Here is a 20,000-nt window from a genome sequence, read left to right as displayed (position 1 = left end):
CGGGTTTTCTAGCCGCGTAAGAGCATAGTTTTGGTTGAGCGGGCACAATTTGCGTAACTCTGCACAACAATAAGGCTTAATGTATCTAAATGTATTATTAGTCTTAGCTATTTACTGTATGCATGCAGCACAGCAAAACAGGAAACCAATTAGTTAACACTATAGTATTAGTGTAGTACATGTTACGTCAATGTTATCAGTTCCTACGTCTTTCATTCTTGTATATTAACAGTCGCTTGACAGCTGGAAAAGTTGAGGGAGCACGTGCCCCCAGGCCTCGATTCTCTCCCCGGTTTCTACGCCTTTGATTATTGCAGCTGTTTAACTCTACATCTTTGATCAAGAGCCACAAGTAAAGGCATGTACAGAACGGAGATCTAAGGTGACCTGTAGGTTTAGAGGTGGCTTCTTGGTCAAGTTTCTAAAGTTCCTGCACCTTTTCAATACTGCAATTTAATGCACGGGCGAATAGGAGCTGTGAGCGCCCCATGAAGAGGCCACGGGCCCGATCATCTTCCTGATTCACTGCATTACTCTCAAACGCAAAATTACGTTGCAAAAGATAGTAACATTTGGCCCCTAACCGAGAATTTTCATTGTGTCTGCATGAATGCTTGGTTGAAGTCAGATGTATGCGCGCAACATCTTCATTGTGTAGACTGCAGTGCAGTGGCGTCGCTGGGTCTTTAAAATAAGGTGAGGTCTAACATCTATGAGACCTTGTCTAATGAGTAAAAAGATACACTTACTATAGTGCAGCGACGCAACTGAGACTGACCTCGCTCGCCCGGGTTGTTAGGAGCATAGGTTTGGTTGAGAGTGACACAATTGCGTGGCTATTCACAACAATAAGGCTAAATGTATTTTCAATTATTCCTGTATACTATACATGCATGCAACACAACAAAAAGTAGGAAACCAACATCAGCGCTATAGTATTAGTGTAGCATGTTGCGTGAATATTGTCAGTTCTTACGTTTTTCATCCTTGTATATTAGCAGGTCACTTGACAGCTGGAAAAGTTGAGGTAGCACGTGCACCCAATGCCCCCAGTTCTTACGTCTACGGGTCACTGTAACTGTTTGACTCTGTGTCTTTGATCAAAAGCTAGGGGTAAGGGTATATCAAAGCTTGTAGACACAAATCCTAGTTCATCCAGACTATACGAATAGAGAGCTAAGAGAAACCGCAACCAAGTATGGTCAGAACAAACAGACAATTATAAACGCTCATGAGGGAGTGGAGCGATCTACATTCAGTGATTTTATTAGACACACACTCACACACGCATACACACAAGCGCGCGCGCGCGCACACACACACCTTGAACCTTGGACCTTGATTCCACCATACCCGCTATGGGTTTGGCAACGCAGCGTAATAGCGATTTTTCAGCAGCACGATCATCAGCATTACGAAGAATGATACGTAATGACCTGAGGTCTCTTGTGACAACGTCTATCCATTTCTGGGTAGGCCCATGTGTTGGTCTTGTTACATTACTAAGTCTGCTGCGAAGTAGTTGTTGGGGCGATGGTCACTCATGCGCAGCAGATGGCCCAGCCATACCAATCGTTGTCTCTGCATTATCGTAGAAATAGGGTCTTTACACGCTCGTTCTAAATTGTCTAAATTCTTGATTCTATTCCATCTTGTGATACCAAGAATCGATCGAATGCACCGCATGTAGAATGTATTTAACTGCTGCAGGTTTGCTTGTGTAACGGACCAAGTCTCACATCCATATAGCAAAACTGGTCTCACAAAAGCACAAAAACTTTCATCTTGGTGGAGATTTAAAACTGTCTGTTGGTAAATATCCTATTCTTCCTGGAACAAAAAACTTGCTTTGCATACACGAGCATTAGTTTCAGCATTGCACCCACCATTTTGGCTCATGATACATCCCAATTAAGTAGGTACTGTAACCATTTCAAGAACAAAACCGTTCAGAAGAATACGTGCATGCTCGCAACCAAATCTCAAAACTTTTGTTTTCTTGATGCTGACTTTCATTACACACACACACACACACACACACACACACACACACACACACACACACACACACACACACACACACACACACACACACACACACAAACAAACAAACAAACAAACAAACAAACAAACAAACACACACACACACAATGACAAATGGATAAGAAGCTGCCGTTAGACGGTAATGTTTGCAGCCAGATGGCTGGGTTCCTGTGCACTAAACAGGAACTATGGGCCGTGCTAAGCAATCTTCTGGAGCCTGGCCAGGTGCTCGCAGGAGGACCGACTGCAACGCCAACTGTGGTGTTGGCACCCGAAGTGCTACCAGGACTGCAGTGGTTGATGCACTTTGTCGCAGTCGGAGGCCTTTGCTACCCCAGTCAAAGACCAGGTACTCACTTATACACCTCTTGAACCTGCAAGGTCCCGGATGTAATCACTCCATAAGAAGACTCTCTAACCAAATGACCTATCGCACCACACACACACACACACACACACACACACACACACACACACACACACACACACACACACACACACACACACACACACACACACACACACACACACACACACACACAAACGGACAAACGTCAAGCCCTCCACGTCATTCGACGTCGACCTTAAGGTCAGTTGCGAAGATAGCTTTTCCTACCTCTAGAGACAGGGCCTCCATGCGCTATTGGAGGCTTCGGTCAGCGCTACAATACACCTGGAGCTTGGCCGTAGTCATCTAAATGCACTGATTATGGCCCAGCTCTGGAACGGGACACCATGGCCCACAAGTACTCGTCTGCTGCATGACGTTACTTGCATGATGTTACTTGCATGATGCCAAGCCAGCGGTCATGTCCAGCCCAGTCAATCACCGGGTACTCATTTATACTTCTGATTCGAGAAAAGCAATTGTGTGTATGTTTCTTGCTCATGGAAATTATGCCATAGCTCGCCATCGCTGTGACTTGAACCTGCAACCCTGCACTGTCCCAGATGTTTTCATTTTATTCTCCAAATGCACTTTCTAACCAATTGAGCTACAGCACCACACACACACACACACACACACACACACACACACACACACACACACACACACACACACACACACACACACACACACACACACACACACACACACACACACACACACACACACACACACACACACACACACACACACACACACACACACACACACACACACACACACACACACACACACGGACACGGGAACACGGACACACCTTTAGCCTTGCCTTGAGAGCCGTTCACTGGTACTGTACCAAATGATAACGGTGTCCACAACAATAGGGACAAACGATATAATGCTGTAATTTTTGTTACTCTTGAAATAAGAACTGACGACAGTATTGCCTCTAACTACTGTTTACTCTGAAATGGCTCTACAAATACAAAGCTGAATAAAAACATCTGAACCAAAACAAAAGGTCATTTGCAGAAGCATATTCAAACATATATACCTTTTGTGGGGATTTTTCATGCACAGAGGCGTTTTCAGAAGTTTTCGAGGTTTAGAAGCCAAACGTTACAAGTTTGTGCAACGTAAATGTGCTATATTGCATTTGAGATTACTGTTGTAAAGCAGGAAGATTATTGAGGCCTTGGCCTCTTCAGCCCCCACGCCCGTGCATTAGACTGCAGTGTAACAAAACCACTATTGAAGAGATGCTAGCAATTCTCCATTTTTTCTGTTAATAGATAATCAAGCAGTCTACTATAAAATTACAGGTCAAACTACACCTCCGTTCATTACAAGGCCAGTCTTAGGTTACTGTGCCTGTTTGCATTCTAGCAGTTGACCTGCTTGTTAACCCTAGGTGTAGCGAGGGTTATAGTAGTCGTCTTACCGGAAGTAGCGTAAGACCGACTCGACGGAAACAACTATATGTAAACAACTTTGGAATGTGTAGCGTGCGTTTAATGATATCGCTCGTGTAATTTCTACATGTGGTTGTTGGAGTTGTCCGTTAGTCTAGGCGGAGTCACGCAGAACGTTCCAATTTTGATTCCTGATCATGACTTTCGAGTGTACCTTCAAGGTTATAGCGAACGTAGAGTAAGTGAACAGAGATAATAAACCTGCGACAAAGTGCCGCACCCACATTGTATACTGTTTGATGCTACGACTGTATGTCCTTTTTCAGCCACCTGTATAAACAATTGTTGAAGTCCTTGGGTCTAGTGCGACTCAGTCGTCTGTATAGACAAGTGTTGGAATAATTGTGTCAGTTAACGAGCACTATTTGTTAATTTGTGCAGGTTTACAAGTTTATCGGTGCCTGCCAGTACGTGTACAGCAACTGCTTGGTGCTGTTGACCCTATTCGTTGTTGCTATTGAAGTACGTACCTGTGCCTCGTTGTTGAGGATAAAATCAATCCTTGGGTCTTCTAGGACACACGCATATGCATTTTCCTGCTTTGCAGTGCGTTTGTAAGCACATTGCTAATTTTACTGTACAACCAAAGTACTCGAAACTGGAAAGGGGTAAAGTTTTCGGTGCCTAGGGTTCAGCACTGTGCTCCCTTTCATCATAATTTGTTGTCGATTAGGCTAGAGGGTTTTTGGGATGTTACAATAATCCAGACATAGACCAGCTGCAGCTAGACCAGACCATAATCTTTGAAAACCCAGTAATGTATCAATTCTACTTTGAGTAGAGATCAATTAAATCTCCAGCAATGGTCAAGCAAGAATCTGATCATGAAATAAATGAGTGTTATTACCAGAATAAAAAGACGTACAGATGTGCTTGTACAAAACTTAAAGAAAATCAGAAGAAATAAGAAATTGTGTTGACTTCCAAAAACACCTACAAGGGCATCATCATAAAAGATTTCCATTTTCAAAAGATCGACAATTCATTAGCCCAGTCGATAACTTTGAAAGTGGACGTAAAGCGAGTGTGTTAATAGTAGAGTCAAATGACACTATCAGCCCTGCTTGGTCACTAGCATTACAACACTATCGCACTACAACAAAAGATATTGCAGTACAACAAAAGGTATGTTCTGTACAACAATAAGGTATTGCTCAACAAGATGTCAAAAAAATTTGATATCTTACAATGCAATATTTTTTGTCGTAGTGCAGTCTTAAGGGCTGGTGATGTCATTTGACTCTAAACTCGCTACTGATATTGGCAGATTACAAAATTTCAATTGTAGCAACATGTAAGCGATACTGCATGCATTGCGACATTGCCTGATCTGCATGAGGGATAGAGCACAAGGAACGAACCCTCTGACGTCTAGTCAACTTCCTATTTATCCACGACAGGTCGTAGGTACACATGCAACACCATCTGTTAAGGCTTTTCCACCTCCAAACCTTCTTGAAAGTCAATCGAGTGTATACAGAATGTCTTGCTTCTTTGTGAGCTAAAGAGATTTGATGTCCTGCAGGTAACTCTCACAGGCATGTGCGTGTGTGTGTGTGTGTGTGTGTGTGTGTGTGTGTGTGTGTGTGTGTGCTTGCGTTTGTGTGTACGTGTAGGGTAGGTGTACCTAATTGAGGACACTTCCCGGTAATTTGAGTTATAATAGCTGTTTTCTCCGGTAGCCTGCACGAAGAGACAGGCAAACATGTCCGATATACGCACCAATGTCTGGGCTTCATAACGGTACCTGTACGACTAGAATCGCACAACATAAGCCAGCGCACTAGCGCAATATACGAGGTAGCGTCTGTAAACAGCCTGGACACGGGGTGTTTCCTAATGTAAACCTTTTTTCTCCGTTAAAGAAAGCGACTGAGCCTGAGTAACAGCTGGACTTGATACTTGAATGGTTGCATCACAATCTTGTATTTTGGGTCGCAATCAAAACCACGTTTTGTGGTATCACCTCTGTGTAAAATGGCGTCGTGACTTTCAAATTTTGCAGAAACCAAGTGTTCTGTCTACGGTACAATGCAGGAAACGACCAATAATGTTTAGATGAACGTCTGAACTGTAAACTGTAGTTCTAGCATCTTTTTGCGTTGCTGGTGGAGCTGCTTATTGATATCAGACAAGATAGTTTTGACCTTCCACCTATCATAGGTGACTTTGTAGGTTTCCATTTTGTGTCTTATTGTTGTCAGATCTAGTAGCAGTGAAGACAGTAAAATTCTGAATTGATTACAAATGGAATGTCGGTAATATTGAAATTCCACCTACTTTGTTCGTTCTCATTTCATACCGTATTGTAGCCAGATGTAGTAGCAGTGAAAACAGCTACATTGTCAGTGGATTACTGATGTCTAGATCTAGTATGAGTGAAGATATTCAAGGGTTTACTGGACTGGAAATACACGTTCGCTCCATGCACATAATGCGCATCTTTAGCACATTACAGTCAACGTAACTAGGCTCAAACTTTATCAAGGTACTCGATAAATGCTTAACTAACATTAGGGTACTTTCATTATCCACTAAAAATTCGATTCGTATACCTCGAATTTGTGGACGTGATGGGAGGAACCATGTAGGTGCTAGCAGTTTTGCAGGTGAATTGTGGCGATACACAACAGAACATGGTTTTGAAAGCAACCCAAAATGCCAGCTTGTGAGGCAAACATTCAAGTATCTAGTCCAGCTATTACTCGGACCCAGTCACTTTCTGCATCGGAAAAAAATGTTCACAATTAGGATACACCCCGTTTGGGCTGTTCACAGACATTATCCCGTATATTTTGCTAGTGCACTAGCCTCGTACCAGACCCTCTCGCGCCGCCGTGCCCGGTTCCGGTATAACACGGCGTTGTCCTGTTATACGGAAACCGGGCACGACAGCGCGAAAGGGTCTGGTACGAGGCTAATTGCGCTAGCAGACGCTGTGTGCGATTCCAGTCGTACAGATATTGCTCCAAAGCTTAGACATTGGTGCGTACATCGGAAATGTTTTCCTCTCTCTCCGTTGCAGGTTACCAGAGAAACAGCGTTAGTAACTCAAACTACCTGGGAGTGTCCACAATTAGAAACACTTACCCTACGTGTGCTTGTGTGTGTGTGTGTGTGTGTGTGTGTGTGTGTGTGTGTGTGTGTGTGTGTGTGTGTGTGTGTCTGTGTGTGTGTGTGTGTGTGTGTGTGTGTCTGTCTGTCTGTCTGTCTGTCTGTCTGTCTGTCTGTCTGTCTGTCTGTGTGTGTGTGTCTGTGTGTGTGTCTGTCTGTGTCTGTGTCTGTGTCTGTGTCTGTGTCTGTGAGCGAAATAGGACACGGCATTCTCGTTAATTTCTGTTTTATGACAACGCAGTAAGTTGAGTGCAGTCCTAAGGCGGTTTTATCAGCATCGGAATTATTTGCGGTGTACACGCGCTCTAACAGAAACACTAAAAATTATTAGCTCTGACATCAGCAGTTGTTTATCAATAGGCTGCTTTCTTCTCCGCCCACGAGGCGGGGCTTTAGCGGTTTGTACCTGCGCACAGAAACTTCAAAGATTACGTGCAACTTGTAGAGTGAAAGTGATTCCAAAGTGGCAGCTTCCTAGAAACGGAACACTCAATTTGCGCATTAGTTATCTCAGAAAACAGTAATTTTAGTTTTGTGAAAACAGCGGCTGCTGCTGTGCGTGTCAGTTGACAACAGTAACTGTGAGTGGTGTGTGCGAAAGGCGGATCGACTTCTTGGTATTAACCGAAACATTGTTGTCTGGTGAAGTGTTTGCTCCAGATACTTTCACGAAAATTATGTGACACTCTTATCTGATCAATTCGTGCTAAACTTGAGAAATAGAATAGGACAAAGCATACAATCTAGCTATATGAGATTGTAGCTAAAATGCTAGAGACATATAGACGAGAAAGCTTGTAGTCATGTACATGACGCTCAATTGCTTCTTGAAATCGGACAATATTTCTAATCACACTGTTAGTTTCAGGAAACTTGGTGACGTTTCCTCACTTGCGTTATAGTTATGCAGCGTTTGTTTGCACGTTTTTGCTTTTCGTCTCTCGATAGCAGTAGAAGGTGATCTGGCAGCGAATTCTAATACACAATACCGAGACATGCAAGAAGAGAACAAAACGAGAGCACAGACTTTGCGTAGGCCACGTGATGACACGTCTCCTTGCGGTTAACTGACCTGACAAATATAGAGCCGCTCACTAGCTAAATAAAGGCGGTGGTAAGAGAGTGTCGTCTAGCCTGACAATAATGTGCTGCTGTTGGAGGAGGAGACAAGAGAGGCTGCACACGGTTGCACTGCAAAAGCCAGAACACATATTACCTTTTTATTTCTTATCATCTGTTACTCACAGCTGTTGCTCGACGATGAGGAAGTTTATATCCTTTGCTTTGCTACGGTTTTTCTTTGTCAGGTATTTTAACTCTTATATTAATCGTTGTCTTTGCATCTGCATTCATCGTTTAGTACTTGAGTAGGCTTTTGGCGGTGAGAACCTCTTCCACGAACGGGATTTTGCTTCTGATTGGCAAAAATTTGAAGCTTATGTGTCGAGCAACGTCGTCTGCTGTAGACAAAAAGAGAATAATTGGCAGACCAAGGTATAAAAATTGTCTTTATTATAATGCACTATAGTGGCTGTAAGACATTACTTTCTAATTTTAGACTATTGCGTTTGTGATTCAATATCTTTGCTCGCCATGATTAATCCAACGAAGGCCTATGAATTCTCCATTTACATCCATTCATGGGTAAAGAACGGATATACTTTTTTTCTTTGTGTTGACCCTTCTATCCTATATCAGTCTGCCAAAATTCTTATTTTAACAAGCTGTTTATTAGTTTCATTCTTTAGCTAATACTAAGAAAATTGATGGCAAGCAAGTAAGCGAATTACACTGCATACTTAACTTTAAAATTGTCGTCAGTAGATGGTTTCCAACGCCACAGTTGTTGGATTTGTAACATCATTTTAAAATGTTTTCTACTATATTCTAAAGCCGTTTAATCTTGTCTTGGAGGACAATGACGGTCAAAAGCAGATGCTGGCTAGTGACGCTCACGTTCAATGCGTGTTATTACACGAGTTTTGCACGTTTCCAAACAGCCACGGTAGTAGTTTATGAACAAATAAAGACGTTTGTAAAAGAAACAAAAGATGAGTTCCTCTCTGTAAAGCGTGTAGACAGCAGAGCCCATGCAATTGCAAAAAGAGTTTTTCCAATTGATCTTCGGTCTACATATGCACGCTTTAGATATGTAGTAACACAAGTACTTGTTTCTTCGATCGAATGCTTCTTCCTTATAGCAGTAGGTTTGAAAGTGATAGATAACATTATTTAGAATACGTTTTCAAATCGAAGTCGGTTGTTGATCAAGTTAGCTAGGAGGAGGATGCAATGACATTGGCAGCAGTCGTTGAGTAGTGCGTAAGCTTAAATGCCATGAAAATTTTGCTAGCACCTAACTTAATATTGTGAAAGAGTTGCTAGTTAAACTGTAGATGTCCTGAAACCGTTCATCGGCTGGAGCCCATGCATGCATGGCAGTTGAAAGATAGCTTCTCTTTGGGCGCACGTGCACGGTAAATATATCTTTTAGAACGCGCACAGTTTTTGTTCTTTTCCAAAATGTTATAAATTATGTTACTGTAGATAGTTTGGAAATCAACTTCAAAGAGTGCAAAACTTGTGCACATCAACATGTATTGGAAGTGGGCGTGATCTGCATCAGCGCTTGATCGCCGTCGTCTTCACACAGGCTTCGAATGGCTTTAGAATAGTAGAAAACACTCTAAAAAATGTTAGAAATCTGTGTCTGCAAGAATTAACGGTAACTTTAAGACAATGCAAGTGTCTATATCGGCTGGAGCCCAATTGTAAGATGTCGATTTGCTGCAAGACCCGCCTATGTGCTAATGTGAAAGACTAGAGGTACTAAGTACCGGAAATGGAAGGGTCTGGAATGTAGCTCATACTTGTACACACTTACATAGTGAGAAAACGCACCTATGACCAAAACGTGGGCTGGCCGGAGACTCTCGCAGCAACATGCAAATCCTCATACTTTGTTTATGTATACTGTAGTTCACGCGGGAGTTTCTAGAAAGAGCAATGTCTGCGCTAAAACAAAATTAGGCAAGATTTATTGTCCAAGAAAGGTGACGTAGAGAGAGTCACGGTGTATGCAGATGCTGATCTAGATGTGGTTCATCAGCAATGCGTACATCTTCATTCTTGTCCAACGAACTTTTCATGTTAGTTAAATGTATACAATCTGCAAATGGTCTAGATATCATTGCAGACGGATGGCATCCAATCTTTCACTAAACTTGTTTCTACGTACCTTTATCCATATTATTTAGGGTTAGTTTGAAGATTAGTAGAAGGGTTGGTATACACGTGAATGTACCGTCGTGTAGATGTGCAGTAGGACAGCAACTAACTATTATTGTTATCCACGGAGGTGAAATTCTGTATGTGCTGTTTCAGTGTTAAATGTGTGTAAATTTTCTTTGTTTGTCTTCTTTTGTCTTTATTACTGATATATCTAAACAGACTCTTCAAGCTAATAACTTCCCTACAAGCATGTGCTTTAGGGAAGACATATGAGGAACTACTTTGTCTTTTATGTTTATGACAGCAACGGAGACAAACTAGAGGGTAGCTGCAGTAGGCTATACTTCGAAAACTCTGATGATAATTCTCATTGGTGGCAAGAATGGAGAGCATATATTCTTTCTCGTGACATTCCAGACACTGACAATGATGGTCAATCTGATCCTCAAAACCAAGTGACTAATGGTAAAGACTGGCTATGGTCAACTAATGCTAGTTATGTTGCATTACGATTTGGATCTTGCTATCACGGTACTGGACGTTTTGTGCCAAATCGAGCACGCAGACATGACACAAAGCCCGCAGGAGTGACGAGTTTTTGGCGTCCCACAGTTCGAGAAATTGAACAGCCATTGTCAATTCTGTTTCCTGATCCGCGTCATCCAAATATGAGAATGTTTAAGACAACGAATTCTAGAGACTGGTCAGCAATGCCAATGTACAGCGGGATGGCATTTGTAAACGGTAAGGCAACCGGCATTGCAGTCCAAACACACACACGCACACACACACACACACACACACACACACACACACACACACACACACACACACACAACATGATATGTAAACATGGTGCACGTGCAATGAGTTTGCTAACTAAAGATAATACTATGTAATGTTGACATAGGTAAACACTCTCGTATAGTAAAAGTCACAGAACAAGATCAAGAATGTTACTATGCGTGGGGCATTACACGTCAATTTCCGATTGATCCCAACAGCACATATGAATTCAGTGTCTGGTTGCTGAGCACAGGCAAAGATCTACATAACTTCCTTGGCTTTCAAGTTTATGACGTGGCCTTTAATATCCTATATGTCGACGGCTTAGACAAACCATACTTCAAAAGAACCAAAAATTATACAGAAACGTGGACACGATGGAATGGATTTGTAGTTCCAGCCACAACTGATCCTAACGATATTCCAATTATTACAGCAACGGAGTAAACTGGCAATGGCCACCTAATTCTAAGTATGCCCGGCTGAGGTTCGGTACTTGCTATGGCGATGGAAACAACGCAGGAAAGACTTACTTTGCTTACCCTCAGGTCGTAGACTTTGATCTACAGCTATAGACAAGAACAGTCAGACGTCCATCATGTTCTTCGGTCTTTTTCTAGAGTATCAGTAAACCGTTTTGTTTCTGTTTGTAGTCTGTGTCATGATGGAACAGTAAAAGCTGGCACGATTAGCATTTGAGTACGTGCCATGACTTGGTACTGTTATCAGTTTCTTTGCAACAGCACAAATAGCACTGCACATGTACGTATAGCTCTTACGTTATCAAATAGAAGGCTAAAATTCTATCTTGTCTCATCTTTCTTTGCCAGACCAGAAGTTATGTATAACGTTGCTATAGAGATTTGTATAGCAGGTATTCGTGGGGTGGTTCCAGTACGTGCTAACTTTCTATTACAAAAATGGGTGTGGTCGCGCTGCGGTTGCCTATTCAAAGCGCGACTTACAGATGTCAAAGATGTAAGACTTGTCTTTGAAAATGTTATTAGGACAACCCCAATCCAATTCTCGATCCCGATTTCTCTCTAGCCACTGCATACCACCATTTCCGCACATCGAGCTGAAAGTTTTCAAGCTAGAATGGTAATAACATTCATTTGTTCCATCTGACTCTTGTTTGACGAATTTTGGAAGTCAAATTGGTCTTTCCTAAAAGTCCATGGCGTCGATACATTTGGGGTGTTTTATAATTATGGTTCGCGGTCTCGCTTCGTACACGTAGACTACCTTGATTTTATGAGCGTCAGAGAATCTCTCAAGCTCCTAGAAAATTTTGTGATAAACATGTAAAGGAAATATGGCAGGCCTATTGTAAGTCAGTGAGATTCTAAAATGCTGGCTTGAGGAAATACAAGAATGTATGTCATGTAACATGCATGTTGGTTAGAAATCAGACAACATTTGTAGTCGGGCTGCTAATATCGGAAACGGATGGTGTGACGTTTTACACGTTGCTTTACAGCCTCATTGCATGTTGTTACGCTGTTGCTGCTGTCTCTTTCTCGACAGCGGTAAAACTACGCTAACATTGGGCGACTCCAGCTTTCGTCCTTTCAACAACTAAGCAGACCAACAGCGAGACATGAACAAATGTATGTATGTTATCTTGTATCCTATCACATCAAAGATCAAAGACTACATTCTAACTTGTCTCATTCTTTTCGTGGACAGTTCGGAGACTCAGTGTCTCTTTTAAGTATATAGAAAGTAGAGATTCGCAGAGGAAACATTGGCACGTCGTGGCTAGTTGGGTGGTTCCTGTAAGCACAAATTCCCGAAACGGGTGCGGTCGGTCTAACGCCGTCAACGCAGAGAACGGCAAACAAAGGGGGCAAAGGTGCACCGTTCGTGGTAAACTATAAAGTTACCTGTACGTGTGCGCAAAGTTGCAAACCAAAAGCCTGGACTGCACACATTCTTATCGTGCAAATTAGTTAGCACTATGGTTTCGACACTCTACAAAGGAACCTAGCACATCCGGCTTGCAGGCTAAATTGGTGCAATCGCTACTTAGTATATACTGCATTTATATATTTGTGTCGGTTGTTTGATTGAAATCAGGTGTGTTCGCACTGCCTTCTCTTTGTATCGACTGCTGTGCAGTCGCACCGGTCGGCCATCAAATGCCAGAGAGGCTGCAGTAGCTGCATGGTTAGGTCTAATATCTATGAGACCTTGCATACTGTCAAACCCTTAGGGCCACTCCTCCTCAGGCTTCTAATCAGTGACGCCACTGATACTAACCTCGCTCGATCGAGTTTTCCAGCCGTATATCGTAGGGCAGGTGTACCGAATTGTGGACACTTCCAGGTAATTTGAGTTACAATTGCTGTTCTCTCTGCTCGCCCGCACTAAGAGACAGTGAAAAATGTCCGATATACGCATCATTGTCTAGGCTCTGTAACGGTACCTGTACGACTTGAATTGCACAACGTCAGCTAGCGCACTAGCACAATATACGGGATAACGTCTGCAAACAGCCTGGACGCTGGGTGTATCTCAATTGTGGACATTTTGTTTTCCGTTATAGAAAGCGAATGAGCCTGAGTAACCGCTGGACTAAATGTTTGTATGGTTGCCTCACAAGATGGTATTTTAGGCCACAATCAAAACCATGTTCTGTGGTGTATCACCTCGGTGTAAATTGCGTCGTGCCTTCCAAATTTGCATAAACCAAGAGTTCTGTTTACGATACAATGCAGGAGACGATCAATCATGTTTAGACAAACGCCTGAACTTTAAGCTGTGGTTCTAGCATCTTTTGTGTTGCTGGTTGAGCTGCTTATTGATATCAGACAAGGTAGTTTTGACCTTCACTGAATTCAATCTATCTTAGGTGAGTTTGTAGGTTTTTATTTTGTGTCTTATTGTTGCCAGATCTAGTAGCAGTGAATAGAGTCAAGTTCTGACTGGATTACTAATTTCGCTGGTATTGACAGTCCACTTACTCTGTTCGTTCTCATTTCATGCCCTATTGTGGCCAGATGTAGTAGCAGTGAAAAAGGCTAGATTGTCAGTGGATTCCTAGTGACTAGATCTAGTATGAGTGAAGATATTCACGTGTTTACTGGAATGGAAATACACGTTCGCTCAATGAACATAATGCGCATTTCTAGCACGTTACAGTCAACTTAACTAGGCTTAAAGCTTTACCAAGGTACTCGATAATTGCTTAATCCTCAGGGCACTGTCATGATCCAATAAAATATTTATTTGTATACCTCGAATTTGTGGACGTGATGGGAGGAACCTCGTATGTGCTAGCAGTTTTGCACGTGAATCATGGTGATACACAACAGAACTTAGTTTTGATTGCGGCCTAAAATGCCAGCTTGTGAGGCAACCATTCAGGTATCTAGTCTAGCTAGAACTCAGACCCAGTCGCTTTCTGTGGCGAAGAAAAATGTCCACAATTAGGACACCCCTCGTTTGGGCTGTTTACAGATGGTATCCCGTATAGTTTGCTAGTGTGCAGCCGATGTTGTGCGATTCTAGTTGTACAGGTATTGTTTCAAAGCTTAGACATTGGTGCGTACATCGGACATGTTTGCCTCTTTCTCCGTTGCAGATTACCAAAGAAACAGCGTTTGTAACTCAAATTAACAGGGAGTGTCAACAATAACGAACAACTACCCTACTTGTGCGTGCGTGCGTGTGCGTGCGCGCGCGCGTGTGTGTGTGTGTGTGTGTGTGTGCGTCTGTGTCTGTGTCTGTGTCTGTGTCTGTGTGTGTGCGTGTGTTTGTCTGTGTGTCTGTGAGCGAGATAGGGCACGATATTCTCGTTAATATCTGTTCAGTGACAACGCAGTAAATTGAGAGCAGTTATAAGGCGGTTTTGTCAGCATCGGAATTACTTGCGGTGTACACGCGCTCTAACAGAAACACTAAAGATTACTAGCGGTGACATCAGTTGTCTTTCAATCGGCTGCTTTATTCTCCGCCCGTGAGGCGGGGCTTTAACGGTTTGTACATGCGCAATGGAACTTCAAGATCAAACGGTCTATAACATTGTTATGCGTTGTCTCTGCATTAGAGTCTGACACATAATATAGTCTTTCCTTGTTGCAGAGTAACGACAAATATTGTCAAAGATTACGTGCACCTTGTAGAGTGACAGTGATACCAAAGTGAGTAGCTGCCTAGAAACGGGACACTCAATTTCAGTTTTTGCGCTCTCGTGTTGTTTTGCTGTTGTTTTGCACTCGTAGCTTCTCGATGCAGACTCGACCTCGTTGATTACACCCAAAATCACTAGTTGATTGAGTGCATCATGAAACATCCACCATCTTCATGCACATAAGAAGTAGACGACGTAAGTACATGTTTGCACGCTGACTATCATTGTACGCAAATCCCTGAAGTTGTGTCAGAGATTATGTAGGTACTAATAAGGAAAGAGTCGATCTAATAAGTGTTCTACACGTGTAAGGGGATTTCCCGAGGAGACAAATAAGTCGAAAGCTTGCTACTATCCGTGGGGCATTACAGAACTATTCCAGATTGATAACCACATGACATACGAATTCAGTGTCTGGATACTGAGTACAGACAAGGATCTTAACAACTTTCATGGCTTTCGAGCGTTTGATTGGGCATTCAATCCCCTTATGGTCGGCAACACACACAAACTCTACTTCAAGAGATACGAAAACGACCCGAAGAAGTGGACTCAATGGAATGGATTTGTACTCCCAGCCATGGGTAATACCACTGTTCCCTCTTATTACGCTAACGGCGGCAGCTTTAGGTGGCCATCTGGTACCACGTTTGCTCAGCTGAGGTTCGGCACTTGCTATGGCGATGGAAAAAACGCAGGAAAGACTTACTTTGCCTACTCTCGGGTCGCGCAATTCAATCTACAGCCATAGACAGGAACAGTCAGACGTCCATCATGTGCTCTTGTCTTCCTAAAGTAGCAGTAAACGCCTTGACCGTTTCGTTGTGTTTGTAGTCTCTGCCATGATGGAACAGTAGCTGGCACGTTTAGCATTTGTAGCACGTGCCATGACTTTGATTTTAGTCCTCTGCAACAGCACACGTAGTTTTAGCATTGCACATGTATACCTATAGCTTGTTTGCTATAAAATCAAAGACTTCATTCTAACTTGTCTCATTCTTCTCAACCAGACCCAAGACTAAGTGTTTCACAGGCTAAACTATCCCCCGGACTGATCATCCCCAGGATAGCATAGACTATCCCCGAATAGTCTAGGCTATCCCCCGGATAGTATAGACTATCACCCGAATAGTATAAACTATCCCCCGGATAGCTTGTACTAATCATGTCACAGTGCAGATTATTGTCCGGAACAGAACATCCTCCGGATAGTACATACTATCCCAGATAGTTTAGACTATCCCCCAATTGTCTAAACCTTACCCGAGTGTCCCCAAAATCCGGCTCGAATAGCTATGTAGACTATCAGTGACAAATCCGGGGTTTAGAATTGTGATTGCGCTTTTTCAATTTCACGCCGTTTCATGGGTGTTCGATACAGCAGGCTATCGTCATGAGCAATGCTCCTGACCTTTCAGAGGCTCGTTGCCAGGCTTTGCTGAATTACCTGCAAGGTGGTAAACGCGGGCAACCCACAAGGCTTCAGCATCAACGACAGAAGAGGGATTCGTCAGCAGGCAATGTCTTTCCGCAATGAGGACGGTGTACTACCACAAGAAAGATGATGTCAAGACAGGTGTGGTGAACCTCCGGACAGAAGACCTACAACACTTTCTTCAGAACAGTTCGAGTCACTTCTAGTGACTATAGCCTTACGTTGTAGCTCGCACCAGTTGCATCTACCAGAGATTGCTTTGTTCCCTTGGCATCTCATAGATACACACGACCTTGACCTTCCATAGAAACATTTATCTATTTTCAACGCAATACAGATATTCAAACGGTAGACAAAGAAACAACAGTACTTTTGAATAGAAATACAACATGTGAATAACGGCAAGCAACTTTTCAGCAGTGGATTACGTCAGAAAAAATACACTTGCACAACTGTCAACAATAGTACACCAAATACGTTGCCCACACACTGTACTCTGAATACTGAAGGCTTTATCAAATGAACAAGTCATAGAGCAAACAGTAATACCAAACCTAGCTCATTTCAGCAATTACATCTTGATACGTCTCAACCACCATAGTTCAAACAGGCTATAGGCTCGATGTCAACATGACTATGAAATTCATCCCACCCTGGAAGATCAAACCAAAGTAATGAGTAGTGCCAAAAATTGTGTAATTAATGCCTGAGATCAACCAAAGCAATCTTACACATCTACAACCATTTTAGAGGAACGTCACCAGGCGTCCTTAATGAATTTATATCAGTTCGTTGTCACATGTACTGGAATGATAACATCGCTCTATTCCATACCAGGCTGGATGCCATGCAATGCACTGTTACTTTACTTGTAAAACAACACTTCACTAGGACAGGTTACATGAATTAAACTTTTTGTTCGTTGTTCACGTAGATAACTCAGGATCAATATTGGAAAGGCATGGCAAATGATGCCCAACTCTACTTCAACTCGTGCGACACTTGCCAGGTGTTAATTGTAGAATGCCCAAGCAAACACTCCATTCCAGTTACTGATGTCTGGAACCAGATTGGCATAGATATTGTTGGGCCACTTCTAAAATCTGTCCGTGGCAACAAATACATCATAACAGTCACTGAATATTTCTCTATGTGGCCAGAAGCTGGTTCAATACCAGAGAAAAGTGCAGTTGGAGTGGCTAACTTCTTGTTTTCTCTGTTTAGTCGTCATGGCTGGCCGAAGATTGTCATGTCTGACCAGGGTAGAGAGTTTGTAAACGCAGTCTCTAACTATCTTTTTGAAAAGACAGGTAGTGGATCATCGAATCAGTAGTGCATACCATCCTCAGACAAATGGGCTGGATGAACGAACAAATCAGACATTAGTCAAGTCCCTCATCAAACTCAGCTCCTCTACTACCGACCGAGACCTCAACATTGAGGTGGCACTTTATGCTTACAGAATATCCAAGTAAGATTCCTCTTGCTACAGTCCGTTCTCCCTCCTCTACAATCGCCACCCTAGGAAGACAATTGATCATGAGCTAGGCAGCAGAGCACCTGAGAATGAGTCTAAAATTGATATCATGCCATCACCACAAGACCAAGAGGACATCATCAACAAACTCTCCGATCTGTGGCAACACTACCAAGACAGGGCTAGAACAAACATTAAAAAGCGCAAGAGAGACATGAAAAGTACTACGATGCCAAGTATAACAGCCACTGTGTAATTTGAAACATTAACAGTGCATCAGTAAGTAAGCATTATCACTACAACACGCACTGGCTCATAGTACCAATATGTTAGGAGTATGCTTGTTGCGTGTCCATGGGCAAGCAAGCATGTTATCACACAGAACACCTTGTTGGCCAAGTAGTTGGTACTTACATACAAACATACATACATTTTTTGTACATACGTACATACAAGAGTCCGTAAGGCCCAGTTCGATACTGTAATCACTATTCTGCAATCTAACACCGCAATCTAACACTACTGTACCAGAAGTCACTATCAGAAGTCACTATGATGTTCTTCACACTTGCTTTACTTGCTGTAGATATTGCTGAAGACAGAACTGACACTCCAGAGACAGAGGCAATTGTATGTTGGTTTCTTGCCCAAGGGAACTTATGTATGTGGCCCTCCCGCACTTGAACTCTGACCTAAAGGTCCCGGATGTTGCCAATCTCCAACTGCACACTCTAACCAATTGAGATACATACATACATACACACAAATACATACACATACATCTCGCAAGACATCAACAGGTTGTTCCTATGCAAGCATGTACATATGTGCATCTCTGCTTTTAACTCTCCTTCCATAACCATGCTCATATCACAGTCACATTACATGTGATGATATTTGGCTTCTTGTTGAAGGAACCCAAAGTATAGGTTCTCTTGTCATCAATAAAGTTATGGAACACTCTCATCGCATGGGGGCAAACTAGAAGAGCGGTGGAGAGGACCCTTAGAGGTAGTGAAGATCACTTCGAAGGGACGATATCAATTGAAATCCCAGTCTGGGACAGTAATGGCAAAACTCATTCATGGAACTCTACTGAAAGAATACAGACAGTGCATGGGTGGTGAAAGTAAAGACAACCAAAGCAATCAAACTGATGGTGGAATAACAAGTGACAACTCACTACCAAGCAAACAGTCACAGCAATGCCAGAATGAGGTTGCCTGCTTGATTTGATATAACTTGCACTGTACTCACCGTTTCAGTTTGTTATCTGCATTATAGGTATATAGAGATGAAGTCGACGACTATCCTCTACCATCTCCTCTCCCATGTTTGTGCCTGATGCGACTCTATTACCCCACTCCCTGATAAGAAAGTACTCCTTGCAATGGGTGACCCTCCATCCTTGCTGCCACCTGTGTCTCCACCATCACCTCCTCCTGTGTTGCAACCTAAGTCTCCATCGATACCTCCTCATGTGTTGCCATCTGTGCCTGCACCTGATTTGCCATCAAGGAGTAGAAGACGAAAGCAAGTAAGTCTCTGTGCACATGTCGTGAAAGTACAAAGGCAGAAGGTAGCAAGAATTGATGTGAACCCAAACAGCCCCATCGATGTGGATGACTGCCAGGTTTCCATGCAACCACAAAATCCAAAGCAATAGTTACAAGAGCTCGGATTGGACAATGGGGATAGAAAGACTATTCAGTCACCAACGGGTTGGCTGAATGACAATGTCATCAACGCAGCACAGCTATTACTGCAGAAAGCCAATCCAGCTATGCCAGGCCTCCAAGATGTCGCTTACGGGTTGACTTTGTCATTTCAAGTGCAGCCTCAAGAGTTTGTACAGGTACTGCATGATGGACATGCACATTGGTTGACTGTGTCCAACATTGGACTGCAACACTCTCACG

At 42.8% G+C, this 20,000-nt stretch overlaps 1 protein-coding gene and 2 long non-coding RNA genes across 5 annotated transcripts in view; all 3 read left to right on the top strand.

Annotated features, from left to right (window-relative positions):
- Window positions 1-7,881: 7,881 nt before the first annotated feature.
- Window positions 7,882-11,834, top strand: LOC134195826 (uncharacterized). 2 transcript variants are annotated; one of them, XM_062664910.1, is made up of 6 exons: window positions 8,185-8,202; window positions 8,265-8,324; window positions 8,389-8,511; window positions 8,576-8,661; window positions 10,509-10,992; window positions 11,159-11,834. In XM_062664910.1, exons 4-6 carry the CDS (start codon window positions 8,611-8,613, stop codon window positions 11,479-11,481), a joined length of 858 nt encoding a protein of 285 aa, XP_062520894.1. In that variant the 5' UTR covers window positions 8,185-8,202; window positions 8,265-8,324; window positions 8,389-8,511; window positions 8,576-8,610; the 3' UTR covers window positions 11,482-11,834. The 2 variants fall into 2 exon arrangements, with proteins under 2 accessions (XP_062520895.1, XP_062520894.1); XM_062664911.1 differs by having other exon boundaries at window positions 7,882-8,324; window positions 10,553-10,992.
- A 3,174-nt stretch (window positions 11,835-15,008) lies between these two features.
- On the top strand, window positions 15,009-16,156 carry LOC134195823 (uncharacterized). 2 transcript variants are annotated; one of them, XR_009972434.1, is made up of 3 exons: window positions 15,009-15,179; window positions 15,261-15,364; window positions 15,423-16,156. It is a non-coding gene; the product is annotated as an uncharacterized LOC134195823 (long non-coding RNA). The 2 variants fall into 2 exon arrangements; XR_009972433.1 differs by having other exon boundaries at window positions 15,009-15,364.
- Window positions 16,157-18,521: 2,365 nt separating this feature from the next.
- Window positions 18,522-20,000, top strand: part of LOC134195790 (uncharacterized) — a 2,028-nt gene continuing 549 nt past the window's right edge. Inside the window, exons 1-2 of the long non-coding RNA XR_009972427.1 lie at window positions 18,522-19,299; window positions 19,366-20,000. The exon at window positions 19,366-20,000 is cut by the window's right edge and continues 549 nt beyond it. This is a non-coding gene — a long non-coding RNA (uncharacterized LOC134195790). The remainder of the gene's footprint in view (window positions 19,300-19,365) is intronic.

This window comes from Corticium candelabrum, chromosome 20 (assembly GCF_963422355.1).
Source record: "Corticium candelabrum chromosome 20, ooCorCand1.1, whole genome shotgun sequence".
Taxonomy (NCBI): Eukaryota; Metazoa; Porifera; class Homoscleromorpha; order Homosclerophorida; family Plakinidae; genus Corticium; species Corticium candelabrum.
The sequence above is the reverse complement of the archived record's forward strand: the minus strand, read 5'-3'. Positions and strand labels throughout refer to the sequence as shown.

What these genes read in the sequence shown, in the direction of transcription:
- LOC134195826 (XM_062664910.1), top strand. Translation starts at nt 8,611, where the DNA reads ATGATTAATCCAACGAAGGCCTATGAATTCTCCATTTACATCCATTCA. An exon ending in CCATTTACATCCATTCATGG is followed by an intron (nt 8,662 to 10,508) that starts GTAAAGAACGGA and finishes CATGTGCTTTAG; the next exon opens with GGAAGACATATGAGGAACTA. An exon ending in CGGGATGGCATTTGTAAACG is followed by an intron (nt 10,993 to 11,158) that starts GTAAGGCAACCG and finishes ATGTTGACATAG; the next exon opens with GTAAACACTCTCGTATAGTA.